Below are 15,094 nucleotides of genomic sequence, written 5' to 3' on the forward strand. Positions count from 1 at the left end.
GCCAAAGCCTGCCATGGTGCTGCTGTTTTCTTTTCTCATCTGACTTCAAGCTGCTGAACCTGTTCCCCCTCTTCAGGGTCTGACATTTCCTGCCATGTCAACAAACTGAGGTTACAGAGAAATTACCTCTGAAGAACCATTTCTTTGGGTGGCTGGTTTTGGCTTTTTTTTTTTTTTTTTTTTTTTTTTTTTTTTTCTTTTTTTAATTGGTGGTTTTTGGTTTGGTGGGGTTTTTTTTTGTTGCTTGACTGGGTGTTTTTTTGTTTGTTTGTTTTGTTTGTGTTTTGGGGGGGTTGGTTGGGGGGTTTGTGGTTTTGTTTGTTTGGTTTTTTGTGTGTGTTTTTGTTTTTTGGAGGTTTTTTTGGTGCCCTAGACTGTAAAGGAAAAGCAACTGAGGTCAGTCAGTTGTCCTCTTATGTTCTCTGTTCCTGTTTTCTCTTGGACCCTCTGGAGTACTGTTAATAAGAGGTCCCCTGCAAGATGCTTGCTGAGCACACAAATCACACTGAAGGTCTCTTTGCCATTAGCTCCCACTCTGGGCTGAGCATCCTCAGCAATGTGGCCTTGTGGTCTGTGTGGCTGACTAGGTCACCGAAATGCTCCAGAAGGAAAATTCTTCTCTCTCCTTTACCTTGCATCAGTAATTGCCCATAATCATTCAAGTGTCAATAGGTGAACCTACCTTAACAGTTATATTGGCATTATAAAGTGCAGGAGGCAGGTGTTAGAGGAGGAATGAGGATAGAAATTTCTGAGAGGGGCAGAAACTTCTTTGATGGCCCAGTTTTAGAAGGCAACAACTTTGTAAAGATACCTTTAAGGTGTATCTTCACTGTGGAGTTACCACGGCCACCTCTGAGTTACTCATGTTGAGCCAGCCTTGTTTGAATGAGGCTCAACCATAGGGCTGTAAGAAACGTAATGACTTGATGCTGCTAAGAGATGGTCCAGCTTCCTCCCCTCTTCTCCCACTTGTGTATTAACCCCAGCTCTTCAGCCCAGTCCTACTTTCTTCCTGGAACAGGTTCTGGTTTCTGAGTGTTTTACAAAGGCAATCCAGCCTTGTTAGCTTGTTGCAAAGTACCAATTCTGTTTTGGGGATTTAGTTTTCTGCTTGGTTTGGGACTTGAAGAAGCAAGAGAGGAAATGGGCACGAGTGGATGCAGGAAGGGCCCCTTTTCTGTGGCAACAGACCACTACATTAGCTTAGGTGCATCACTGAGCCACAGCCTGAGAGCAGGCGTGTTGTGAAATAACGTGAGAGTGGCTGTCTCTGCTCGTGTTGCACCCTGGGTATTGGCATTAAGACCCCGAGGGGGTCAGCAGAGGTGGGACATACCCCTCTATATGTTTTCCCAGCTGCCCATGGGTTAATGCAGCTGAGAACTGCCCTGCATTTGTAAGCCCAGGCTGAGTGGTGCCTCGGCTCACGGTGTGCTGCAACTGTGCTAGAAATCGGTGAATTTTGTTAATTTAAACTTTATTGTCCATTTTCCCCAAAGGGGCAGGCAGTGCTCACTAAAAGTACCATCATGCTCAGTGCAAAGTTGCTCTGAGGTTTTCTTTGCACGTGGAACTCTTGTTAGAGGCAGCTTTTAATTTATAATTTGAGTGTGTAATCAAGTTTTAGTGGGCAGCCTCTGGAAAACAAGACTCCAGCTTTTTACATAACTTTCACTAAGGAAGAGGCCTATGCTTTATTTATAGTTGACTTTATTTATTGTGTCGCTTAGTCATTATTCCAGTGAAGCTGATGACTATAAAATTACAGTGACAAGAGTAAGAGAATGAAAATCCCTGGATTTCTAGTTACTTCTGCTTCATGTTGCAGGTGATGAAAAGAATTAGTAATATAAAAAGCTGACAAGAGCTAACAGTATTTCCTTGTTAATTTTCCAAATGTTATATTCCTGAATATTGAAGAAAATTAGAATGTATTAGAGAATAACCTTTCCAGTTTCTTGCTGAAAAATAAGAAATTGAGAGAGTTTATTTTTATTTTGTGTATGTTGTCAAAAGTGGTTTTAATACTATGTGTAGTTACCATAATTTGGGCCAGATCTCCTCAAGTGCCTGCTGCTTAGAGCAAGTATACTGTAGTCATGATTTGTGCTGGAACAAAGCCATAGGAGCTGGTGGTAAGCAGATTATAGGGTGCATGAGGCCCTAATGAAGCTGACAGTGCATCTTGTCTATATGAGTATATTTATATGAGCGGAGATGCAACGTATCTCACAAACTGTCCACATGTATCTTGATCTTATTGATTGAGATGGCTTATCTTTATTTTTCCTTTAGGCTCGTTCTTGATTCCACAGCATTGCTATGAGTCTCCTACTAACTGAAAAAGAAAAAAAAAATAGATGGTTTTATGTTTATTTTTATGGTTCAAGTGATCTATAAATTATAGCAGAGACTGCAAGACGAGTCAGGTCATGAAGAAACAGTAAATACTGATTTCACTTTATAATTATCCAATAATTTCTCAGACCGTGCATTTGTAACACCAAAGAGTGGGGCGGGTGTGCACACACAGTTATTTTCCTTTTCTTGGACTTTTCAGAAAGAGATTTCCATAGCAGTCCTAATACTAAATTTTTATCTGAAGCCAATTCATACCTAGTTAAGAGGAGCTGAATAGGCAGTCCGTCTGGCTGGACGTACAGACAATTTAAAGGGGATGTGTAAGAGTGTCCTGCTTCCACTTCCCCACTCCAGACTGCTATGAGTCAGAAAGAGAGCAATCCTATTAAGTCCTAGTTGTCTTAATGACTGTTGAAAAATATGTTCAGGAACCAAGCTGGAAGAGAGAGTCATGTCTCCTTGCCCATCTGACTTAACATAGTTTGCTCATTCAGAGCTGCATTAAGTAGTCAAGCCTAGAACTTGTATTTCAGAAAATCTTGTCTTTCTGATGTAGCAGAAGACTGGAAAAGTTATAGGGGTTTTTCTTGATGTATCAGAAGAGTTGTGTGACTGAGACAGACTCTCAGAGGAAGTGCCTTATAAAGCAAGAAAAGGAAATGTAATTCACATGCCTAAATAGTAAAAGACCAGAGAGTAGATAAAAGGAATCTATATTTATTTTTTATAATAATAATAATCATCATCATCATCATCATCTCATGACTGGGAAGAAAAGGAAGAAGACTTATACAGAATTTTCAGCATTTTTTTAATTGATATTATCATGATCGCTATCACTTGTCACTTGGCTGAAATAACACATAGTTTTTGCCAAAAAATTGAGACTATGGTAAGCCTAGCTGTCTTTTCAGTAACTAGAACTGTTTCTACTGCTGTTGAGAAGATTGTTCTCCAGACTTCAACTTCATTGATGACGTTGTGCTGAGCAGCTTTATAGTCGTACAGCCATGGCACAGGACCCCATTAGTTGATGCTGCTTGGACAAGATTGCCGATAACCTGGTTTTAATTTTAAGATAGTTGTAATTGCTTAGTGTGCAAATTGGAGAAAAAACCCACTTGCTTTAAATTGTGACAGTTATTAAATTTTATCATCTTCCTATTGGAAATAATAAATGCAGCCAGATCAAGTTCATGTAAGCTTCTAAATAAATGTATATTTGTATGTTTTTTGAGTCTTGACTAAGAGGAGCCTTCTATTGAGCATATGTGGTTGTAGAGTTGGCGGCTGTACAGCTGGAAGTCTCTGAGACAGCAGTCATGCATGCTTTAAGGACAAATTGCATTGTTCCATGAAATTCTAGCTCTTGGCTTGTCTTACAGAGATAATACTGTATACCAGCACAGTGGAAAAATGGAGACGGATTGGTGTGGAATTATTCCGACTTTAACACACTTTTTGGGACAGTTGCTCACATACCTGCTGATAGTTTTTTCCATCCCAGTCTGATGAGTATTTCAGTAGTGCTGTCAGAACATTTAAGCCGGCATTGCTCACAGTCACTTGTTCCTGTCCTGCTTCATCTGAAGAGTTATGCCAGTACTGTTCCTACCAAACTGGACTAGAAAATTGGTGTCAATTATGAAAAGTGACAGTAAAGGCTACTTTTAATACCGTATTCCTTAACCCAGTTCACTTCCCTGATGGAGCTCACAGCGTTGCCCCAGAGAACAGTTGTGCAAGCACAACTCAGATAAATGGAAAATGAATTTTCAGAGGATATGAACAATACTAAACTAGTAGGTTTTTGCCACTGTATAAAGAGCAGTCCTTTTCCACCCTTCCTGGCTACTGTGTGTTCCCTGCTCCCTCTCTTGGTCAGCTCCAATGCTTCACAACCATTTCTGTGAAGCTTCACCTGGAAGCATGGATTACTTAATCCAACATCGCTGTCCAAATCAATTCTTGTCCAACAGGGGTTTTATGGAATCTTCGATTCTTACTGTTTTTGTAATGTCGGGAGAGGATGACTGTTGTTTATGAGGCAAAAATCCAAAAGAGTATATAAAATCAGGTAATGCTACTGTGGAGATAGTAAGGGTAGGATAATGAGAAAAGGCTGCAACACCATCTTTCAGTGCAGCTTCCATAAAGGAAGCAAGTGGAGTAAGTTTTCATTTTGGAGTGGCTTTTTTTGTTGGTTTACTTTTCTCCAGCTTGCTCTGTTTTGGCTTTGTTTCCCCATCAGTCTTCAAACTTGGATTGTACCCTCCCTCTCAGCACACACAAGAGTAATTTCTCATATCCTTTACATATACATAGCACACACTGTATGTTTTAGATAAAAGCCTCATCTAAGATTGAACCGTCAAAGATCACATCTTTGGAGAGGGCGGGCTGCTGCTTCCTGCACTCCCCCCACCCTAAATGCTTTTTCTCTAGGGTTGTTTTCCTTGCTTTGTCGGTGTTTGGGAATATTAACATTTAAATGACCGCTGTTAAGTGGTGATATCAAAACCCTGTTGACAGGAAAGGGAACGAGGAGAGAAGACAGTTTACTGGGTTTTCTTTGGCAACCGCTTCTGTAAAATGTAATAAAAAGAGTGATTCCAGCCGTGAATTTATATTTCCAAATATTCTCCAGACTACCAAGGTGGACAAAACCAATTTTTTTTTGTTCTTGTTAAATCTAGGCAAAAGTGTAGTATTTAAAAAACCGGCAAAAATAAGGGGAAGAGCTTAAAATCTCCCCTTCTACGACTTTCCAGAATGTTTTTGTCTCTTGGACTGTGGTAGCTGTGAGGACTCTGAGTACTGCTGCATAACTTAATAGTAATTTTTCTAATTTCATCCAAATTATTTCAACCTCATGCCAGAGTGTTTCCCAGACTTAATTTATATGTGATAGCCACACCTGCTACAGACATTAGCCAGAAATATGTACTCATGTATTTGTCTTTTTGTATTCCTAAACACTGCCTGTTAGCCAGAATTTGTGCTATCCCTGTGTTTGCCTGAAAAGCAGTAGCCAAACTACTTTACTCCATTACACCACAGTGATTTACTGTGGTTAGCAGGTCATTCATTCATCATCCCATCAGTTTTTCTGTATAGGAGAAAGTTTTTGTGAAATCTTCTACATTTGCTGATAGTGGCCCTCTCTGGGGTCATACTGCATGAAGAGCTTTTATCCTAAGTGGCATTTTAATACTATTCTGCACTTGTTTAAACAGTGCAGGCTCGGAAACCTTTGTTGTGGTGAAGTGGTTTGACTGTTTGGTATCATTAGGTCCAGTGGCTCCACACTGGCTTCCACAATAGCACAACATTTTAGTTGTTCTTCCCAGTGCAGACAATCCCTTATTGTGCACTATAGGTTACCCCAGCTGGGGTTTAGATTTGAGGTATCTTTGGTCTTTGTAAGCAGTTTTTACACGTGAACAGATACGAGTTGGTCTGGTCAGGTCCCTGCTAAGCTGTTCTCCTTTGGAAGCTAATAGAGATTTAATCTGCAGTATTTGAGCAAGTAGTTAGTCTGTATGTCTTGGGGAATTCCAAAGGGAACTGCTGCTCCTTGGGATTCAGTTGGAAGTATCACAAAGTTCCTTTGAGGCCAAACAGGGAACATATCATGGTAATAAAATGTCTAACCCAGTAATTTGTCATTCATGTTGATTTTGCATTATGCTGGCATTTCTTTTGAGATTTCTCCCTGTGTAAAAATTGCTCTCTGTTTTTGCCTTTCACCACTGTAGAATCTCAACCTTTCACAACTGCTATTTAATTTACCCTCATAATGTTTGTTCTTTGGCCGTGGTTTTGTCCCCTGTGCAAGTGCAATTGAGGGATGGTTTCTTTAAAAAAAAAAAAAAAAAAGATAAATATAAGTATTGAGCTAATTACAGTGTCTAGATTGGTAAGGCTTTCAGCATTTTTGACCATACCTGTGGTAACTCACCAAGAAGGGTTTTATGGAACTGTTAGGTTGCTACCACAGAGTCAGCCCTCTGGAATAAACAAGAGTTATGTATATATAGAAAGAGGAAAGCTGATGGAGGTGGCAGACTGTACTTAGTTCCTTTCCAGGCTGACTTGCTGGAAGAGTTAGCTTGGCTACGCCTTCAGCAGTGAGTTTTGCATGGTCTGTGGGTGAATATGAGAGGAACTCCTGCTCATGCCAGGTCCTTCTCTATTATCTTTTGGTTTGACGATGGATGAAAATAGCACACATTCCTTTAGAGAACAGCCTCTTTACCATCTTCAGTGGTAAAAGTCTATCTGTAGTCATGCTGTCCTGTGTTGCTGCAACATTTGATGTCCTAGATTGATTCCTGCTCTAATCACACCAAAGCAACAGAGATCAGTAGAAATGGTGTGGTTTAGTACAGTGGTTATCCTTGCTCTGGAGTAAAAATTTTCTTTATATTACTTCAACAGAAAAGTAATATAATTCAATTATTTCTGCACATTATTCTAAATTTATTTTTCTTTCACTTTGCACTTCTTCTGACATCAAGTTAACTGATTGCCAGTTAACTCACGATGGATAACAGTTCTGTAAATGTTAAGAGAGTTGATGTCTAAATGTTTTGTTCTAGGCCTCAGACCTTTATTCTTTAATCAGTGTCTCAGTCATGGAGAAAATGCTCCTGATTATAGCCTATGGGGAAAACCTCTGACAAAACCCAGTCTGTCCTTTGAAGTGCTACCAGTTGGCAAACACCACACTTGTTTCACTATCAGACAAACACAGCACCAATTTTATTTGCTGCTTAGCCGAAGTCAGTACCTGGATGAAAAGCAGCTCTTTTTAAAACTGGTCTCAGTAGAGTGCTATGAACTTTGGCTGACATGCTGCAGAAGGTTACAAGGATCCATGCACATTTGGGAGATGACAAAACCCATTTCTGGTGGTGATTGTTTTTGGTGGCTTAGCAGTCTGCCACAGCAAGGAAGCATTGCATTTGCAGAAGCACAGGAGTGACATTCTGATGAAGCTGGAATCTCCTACTATGGAAAATACTTTGAACTTTACTGCTCATAAAAGCATGTTGAGGGTATTTCCCCCTGCTTTTCAAGACTGTCTGATAATGAGGATGCTTTTATTTGTTCATTATTACTGGCTGCACAAATAGCTGTTGTAGCATAAAAGAACCAAATCCACAAAATACAAGAAGAAAATCTTGTCACTGTTGTAATTTGAGTGAGGCTGTAGCCCAGTCTATGTTTGGATACATGGTAAACTGTGCCAATAGCATCTTCAGGCATGAGCGTTGCATCTCACAGCTAGCTAGGATTTTAAATCACTGTTCCTGTGATGTACTCTTTGTATTTTCTCCACTGATGGTTACGCAAGCCAGCCTAAAAGCTGCCCTCCCTGAGACTGGTCCTTTTTGAAAAGAGGGACATGTAAGGTAGGAGGTTACTGCTGTACCTAAAAGAGAAAAAAAACCTTCTAGCTGCTGGGAGAGAACTGAATCAGTGGTTGGAGAGCTTGGAGTCCTTGAGCTCTTGTGAGCTGAATGGCATTGCTGTGCATCTTGCTGTGACAGCAAGTGCAAAGGGGAAGACCTGGTGAGAAGGTGCAGGGAGGAAAGAGGGACCTCTGTAGTCTCCTTTTGAACACTAGTCTGCTCAGTGTGGAACTGCAGCCCAACCCTCTGAAATAAAACTGAAATAGATTTAGGAGACAGAAGATGAGGTTACGTAGGAGAGATAGATTTTTTAAATTATTATTTCCTTCTATATCCCTTTTTTTATGTTATGTTTATAAAAGAATTTATGTTTGATGCCATTTTTCCAGTGACAGTTTTTTTCTTCAGCTTGCTTAGTAGCATAATCAGCAGTTCTGAAGCCAGTTATTAGCAGGAGGATAAATTGCAAATTGCAATTAGTGGGCTGCAGCTTTTAAATGCACTCATTTGTCCTCTACCCCTTCCTCCCCTTAACACTTGGCTTTCAGTTTCTTGAATATAGTAATGTGATGCCATAGCCTCTGGTTCATGAAGGAGACACAACAGTCTATATCTTGGTGGAAAATAGGAAATGCCTAAGTAAAAAAACTTGTGGAGGATGTTAAACCTCTTGCTGCAAGCAGGAGCCAAGTGTTTTGGAAGGTACTGTGAAAGAGCATCACACTGATGTCTGATTGGTACCTTGGCCTCTTAGAATCTGAGTCAGTAAGTGACATTCTTAAGCACCTTATTGTCTTTCTCAATGGGTGGATTCAGATCCATGGGGCTAGGCATGTCCATTGGTGTGTGAATTTTAAGAATAAAAGAGCTATGAATCAGTCTACACATTCTGTTGAAATAACATTGCTGAAGTGTATTTATGTGTATTCATTAAGCTGGCAGTGCAAGGTGGTTTGGAGTTGTTGAATAATTGCAGCTCTGTTGTTAAAAACCCAGGGTACATTCTTTGCCACTCTTTGAAACCAATAGGAAACTTGTCCCTGACTTAAAAAGGTCATGATTTTGGTTTATATTGGTTCTAGCTACACAACTTTCAATGATGCTGATGACTCTGACATCAGTATTAGTAATGGAGACTACAAGTAGATGAGTTCACCAGGCAATGGACTACATATCATAACAACAGGACAGAAAATGCTTACTATTTGAATCTTTACTATTTTGTACCAAAGGCTTTTTACACAAATACTTAACTAATTTAGGATGTCCAGATATGCTTTTTTCCTAACAGAAGTTAACGCAAATATTCCAAACAAATATTTGACATTAATTTTGAATGTTCTTAACCAGTTACTGAAATGTTTCTGTTCACAGCAAATTGTTAGCAATGTACTGTCTCTAATTGTATGTCTGTCTGTGAATTTTATGAATCAAGCATGGGGGGGATGTATGCAGTAACTAGAGTACAGATGTTTTAAAGTGTTTTTCCTCACGTGCAAGTTTTAATTTTGCAGACGATATCAGAAATTACAGAAGATAATGAAGCCCTGGTAAGAACTTGATTAGATCTTCACCTTGCATACTACCTCTTCTTTTGCATGACTGAGTTCAGGCCCTCCTGCTAATCTTTATATGTAAATACAACTGTGCATATCCATTCTGCAAGTCTTCAACCTTCTCTGTTTTCTGCTCTTTGATGCCTGTTAAAAATTTCTGATGAAGCCTTTGCTTTGCTTTGCCCGTGGAATGAGTGTTTCATTTCTGTAACTTCTGCAAAGGCTTTTACTATTTCTAAAATAAGGCTTTTGCTTTGTTTCCTTTTTTAATTTCAGCAAACAAATAATTTCCCTACCTTTCCCAATTCCCCTTCGGAATTTGACTGGCTCCTGTGCTTGATAGTTGGCAATTTTAATGGTTTATGTTAGTAGGATGAAAGTAAGAGTCATTGTGCCAGTTTGAGTTCCTTTTACTTACTGGTCCCAGGTAATGCTCGTTGCAGATTCCTGCATAAAGGAAAACTGTAATATAGTAAAGGGCATCATATCAGAAAGTTCAAAAGCCTGTCTATTTCCCTGATGATTTGGAATGGAATTCTTCTGCATGCTTGAAGTTAAGCACAGGCTTTGATAAATCGGAACCCCAAGAGATGTTCTAATATCTTGATTGGCTTGCAAATTTGACATCTCAAGTATAAAACCCAAGGAAGCAAAAGAAAAATCAATTAAGTGTATGTCTGTCACTCTGAGAGCTCGATGTGATTTATCATGTGGAAATGCAGTTCCCCATCCAAACCCATTCTAAATCATACTTTCACAAATCTTCTGTAAACCAATTTCTGAAACATTTATATTTAAATCATTGCCTAATAAATAAATTATACAGTAAGAATGAATTTGGCAGCAAAATTTAAATCCTTCCTCTGAGTTCACTTTCTCAAACTAGTACAAAGTAACCCAATTCATAATAGAAAAACTTATATTATGAGGAAAATTATGAAAGGGGCATGAGGCTTATGGAAGTCTTGGCAGCATCAGCCTGAAGCATTACCTTGGCAGCATGACACCTGAAGGCTGTGCTACCACTCAGTGAGACCTTGATAACCTGGAGAATTGGGCAGAGAGAAACCTAGTGAGGTTCTATGAAGGCAAGTTCCTGCACCTGGGGAGGGATAACCTCAAGCACCAGAACAGGTTGGGCACTGACTTACTAGGGAACAGCTCTCCAGAGAAGAAACTAGAAGTTGACTAATGAGCTGGCAGTGTGCCCTTGCAGCCAGGAACTTAACTTTGAAAGTCAAATACTGCCAGTAGAAACTTCAGTTTACATAGGGGTACACAGTTCAATATGTTGAATTCCAGCATTAGTATGTGAGGTGATACAATTATAATGGAAAGTATTGAGTATGGGACTTGTGCTGAAAAAGATACCAGAGCCGTTGGTCAGGATGTGAAACCAATAGTTCTGGAAGCTGGCCTATGTGTTTTGAAAGTATATTGTATACACTAGTGCTCTATGAGTGCAGTTATTGAACATCCTGACTTTTTCGACCATGTATTAGTGAGAAAAGATTCAGTGAAACAAGAACTATTAAAAAAAACCCCTCAGAGTTTGATATAATGAACTAAACTATAATGATTTCCAGCCTCCACCTGCTGTCTTCTTAACTAAAGAAGCAAAGAAACCAAAGGTTAATTTAAAAAAAGAAAAGGTACTTGGGATGTACAGGATGACATCATAAAGTGACAATATATCATTTTACTCTGGTAGCTTACACATGCTAGCCTGGCCTAATTAAAACCTGATTTTGACAGAAGGGCCTTGTTTAATTGCTTTCTACACTAAAGGAAATTTGGCTAAAATGTGACTTCCTTTTTCTCTGTCTTTTCAGTTGTAGGTGTTTCCATTTTGTTTTGGGATTCTATTTATCCCGTTGTATCTGACAGTGAAATTAAAAATTAATTGACATTTGCATTGCAGTTCAGAATTGCAGTCAAACCAAGCTGATTGGAGAGTGCTGTCTTTCCTGTTTAGTCATTCCTTGTCTTTTAAGAAAAGTAGTCCATTTAATGGAATTATTATGAAATGAACAAAACCAGGAAATTAAAAGATGGAGAATAAGAGAAAAAGTAATTCTAATCACATTTTCAGTGTGTAATAGTTCCTCTGGGCTAGTTTCCTATGCTTAATGTACCTTTAAGTGTGTCCCAGTTTAAATGAGGCAAAGGTCTTTTGCTGAGGATGGATTAGGAGAAAAAGACCCTAACTTCCTTTTCTAAGCAATTATAAATCCAAAATTAAGAGGCTCCGATTGAAGGAAAACAAATTATGGAAAAGAGAAAAAATAACAGCCCTTTATTAAAAGGTATGTGTGTATTAACAGGAACACACACACACAAAAAAAGTAAAACAACCAAGCAATACTCCTATACCCACCAATAATCCCCTTCAAGAACAAAACCAATAAACTGGCAAAAGGGAAATTAAATAGTTCAATTTTTAGCACCCTTTGGTGCAGTTCCAGCCACAGTCAGCAGGTGGCGCTGTCGGGTCACTGGAGATGCAAAATTTGTAATGTCCTGTACCATTCACCAGGTGGCTCTGTTGGATTACCGAAGGTGCAGAACTTGTAGTGTCCTATAGTAGTCACCAGGTGGCGCTGTTGGATCACTGGAGGAGCAGAACTTGTAATGTCCAGTGCCCGTCACCAGGCGGCGCTGTGAGATCCTTGGCTGCTGCCAGGTGGGGGGGTGGGGTGGAAAGGGGAAGGAAAAACAACAGCAATAAAACAGAAAGTTCTCCCAATGGAAGAAAACTCACAAACTTCAGCTGATTAGTGTGCTTTGTAGAGCAGGGCCTGCAGCCAGCAACAGCTGAGCCGAGAGCAACAGCAAAACTCCCCTCCGACAGGAAAGAGACAAAGAAAGAAAACCAGGCAGTATCTCCAGCTTGCAGCAGGCTCCCCTCCAGGTCCAGAGCTGAGCTCCAACCCCCAAACCCCACCTCCTTCCACCCACACACCCTAGCCTTTCCCCAATTCCTCCCCCTTCATTGCTAGGAGACTAATGTCTCGGCCATTTAGTGGACCAGGCCAGTTCTTTTGTTTTACCTTATGGCTCACCCACAGAGCACACACGCGTGGGATGGGGGGGGGGCGGGGAAGGGAAAGAAAAAATTCCTTGCTAAAATCAGAACTATGACAAAGTGGATTAAGGATATTCCTTAATCTGCACCTGGATTTATTTAAGAATAGATACAGTTATGTTTAAAAGCCACACCTTGTTTTCTTTAATCAGAATCAACTTTCAAGCTTAAAGAAGCCCTGATACTAGGGTTACAAAGCTATTTGAGGTTCCTGAATGGAAGACTGATCCTTTTTAGCGAACGCACTGAAACTGTACCACAAAGAAATATTTCAGTAGTGCTTAGCACTATGAAAAAGAAAGAAAACCTGTGTCAATTGCAGTGGAACAGTTATCTGCATTTCCTGTAATTATCTAGAAAAATAGGGTAGCTACTATGCAGATTGTTCCGTGGTTTTCAGCTGCACTAAGTACCAAGTTGGTTATAATAATAATAATATAATGGCCAGTCTTCGCGAACAAAGATCTGGGGAAGGTCTTTACACCTTCCAGCCTGTGCATTGGATTTTTTAGGTGAGACACAGTGTGCACGGAACTGAGCCCACTCTTTAATCCTAAGGTTCATCTGCCGGGGCCAAGCAAGCTTGGACGGTGTCAGCGAGGTCCTCAGGACGTAGATGGATTGCCTTACAGGGCTAACGAGCTCCATCTGCCCGGGGAGTGGCCCTGACCAGGAATCGAACCCGGGCCTCAGTGGTGACAGCACCGCGTCCTTAACCACTAGACCACCAAGTTGATTACTCCTAGTTTGATTTGACGGTTGTTTAGCTTTTCCCCTGGAAAGGTTGCTTGAATAAACAGAGCAGCGTAGAAGCAGGGAAAAGGAGCTATAGCAATATAAAAGGTACTTGTTCACACCATGCTGGCAGAGCAACCTGCTACATCATCAGTCTTCTTTTTAGACTTAGTTAGATTCTTGCCCCCCTGGCTTTTCCAGAGCCCTTGTCCTCTGATGATTAGGTATATTCTGCTCCCCTGTTTAAATTTATTCATGGTCATTTATCCTTGACAGCTCCAATTTAAAAAGCTGTTCCTACTCTTTGATGTTGACCTCAGTGATGTCAGGCCTTTCAGCTGCCCAGTATTAGGCTGTGAGCACAGATAAGGGACTGAAAGTTAACTGCTACCTTAACTCCTGCATTTAGTAGTAGGCTGCTACGCTCATTATCTCCTGTCCCATTAAAGTTTTTTCTTTGCTGCCTTCCCTTTGCACAATTAAGCTCAGCTTTGATTCGGTTTTGCCCATAAAAAGTGGTTTGCATAAAGTTGGCTTCTCATCTTAATGGGCCGTTCACTGTATCCTGGTTGCGACAGAAAGGCAACAGTTAATTTCCAGGTTTTACTGTGCAGCTTTTTTCATATAAAAAATGTGACACTCCGTCTAGCTTGGTAAAAGCTTCTACACCTTTTTTGTTTGTTTATTTTACCATATGACAGCTAAACCTGACTAATTATCTTGATTTACGTAATCATTTGAACAACTGAATATTCCCCCCTCCATAATAGCAATGAAATCATTCATTTTGGTATGTGTGTAAAACATAGAATGAGATTTTTTTTCTTTAATTTAAAAAAATCTAGGGGATTTTGGTGCTGTAGTGCCATTAATTTATTATTAGAAGAAATTCAAATTGCTCTAGGCATCTTACAAAATAAGCACATGGAATAAAAAGATGGTTTAGCACATAGAAATGATACTAGGAAGGCATGTGAGAGAGAGGTGAAGTAATCAGGATCATATGCACATCCCTGTCGTTTTTATATTTAGGAAAGAAAAACTAGTATGAAAATATGTTGAGGTTTTTGGGTTTTCTTCCTTCACAGTTTCCTAAGGTAAGAATGCAGAGAATTCTTAGGAATGTAAATTGACAGGCTTTGACCTCATATTTCTCTAAAGCCTAGAGACATAAAGTGCAACTGTTGACTTACTCTTCAGTCAGGTTTGTCAGAGAGGTTGAGGTGCCACAGGCTGTTTGTTAGAACATGGCCATCCATCCACACTGGAATGGCTCATGCTGGGAGAGCACTCCAAACCACGGCTTTCTGCTGCTTAAGAGGCTTTTGCCAAGAGCTCCTGTGGGTGAGGAGATGCTTCATGTCCAGATCTAACAACAGTGAAGTGGGGAGTAAGCAAAGAACAGTGAAACTTCCATCAGGTGTCCTCACCTAAAAGCCAGAGCCCTGAACAGTATTCAGAAGGGCTTGTAGAAAGAAGTAGCTTGGCAGAAAGCCCACATCATTTAGATGTCAGGTATTGAGACTCAAAATTGCAATTACACAGTGCATCTTTGTGATTGTTTTCCCTTCTTGCTGCCATGACAAGCATTAAAAAGCACCTTTATCAGGAATTGTCTTTAAACTCTTAAGTCATTTTACCAGAGCAGCAAGGGTTTGATATTTACAGAACTGTTGTGCCTTGTGCTGTTAATAGTATGAGTGCGTCTGTGCATGTGTGTTTTGAAATTAATTGCTAGAAACTCTATTTCTACCTATCTGCTTGTGTTTTACCACTTAACAATGAATCAATACCCCTCCCTTCCTCCTCCAGATGCTTTAATCCTTATCTTGCTCTAGTCACCCTGGAAATTGCTTTCATCTTTAGCAGTGCTGTTCCTAATGCTTATCCTTTAAGCCGGGCTTTTGAATTTTTGCCGTACCATTTAGAATATACGT

At 40.0% G+C, this 15,094-nt stretch overlaps 1 protein-coding gene across 2 annotated transcripts in view; it reads left to right on the forward strand.

The window, feature by feature from the left end:
- ELMO1 (engulfment and cell motility 1) overlaps positions 1-15,094 on the forward strand; it is a 311,383-nt gene that overhangs the window by 89,206 nt on the left and 207,083 nt on the right. For both annotated transcript variants that reach the window (XM_027891987.1, XM_027891995.1), the window contains exon 8: positions 9,296-9,331. In XM_027891987.1, coding sequence (XP_027747788.1) covers positions 9,296-9,331 — 36 coding nt within the window. The remainder of the gene's footprint in view (positions 1-9,295; positions 9,332-15,094) is intronic.

Source organism: Empidonax traillii, unplaced genomic scaffold (assembly GCF_003031625.1).
Source record: "Empidonax traillii isolate 1590-97213 ecotype Southwest subspecies unplaced genomic scaffold, ASM303162v1 scaffold14:size4059594, whole genome shotgun sequence".
In the NCBI taxonomy this organism is placed as follows: domain Eukaryota; kingdom Metazoa; phylum Chordata; class Aves; order Passeriformes; family Tyrannidae; genus Empidonax; species Empidonax traillii.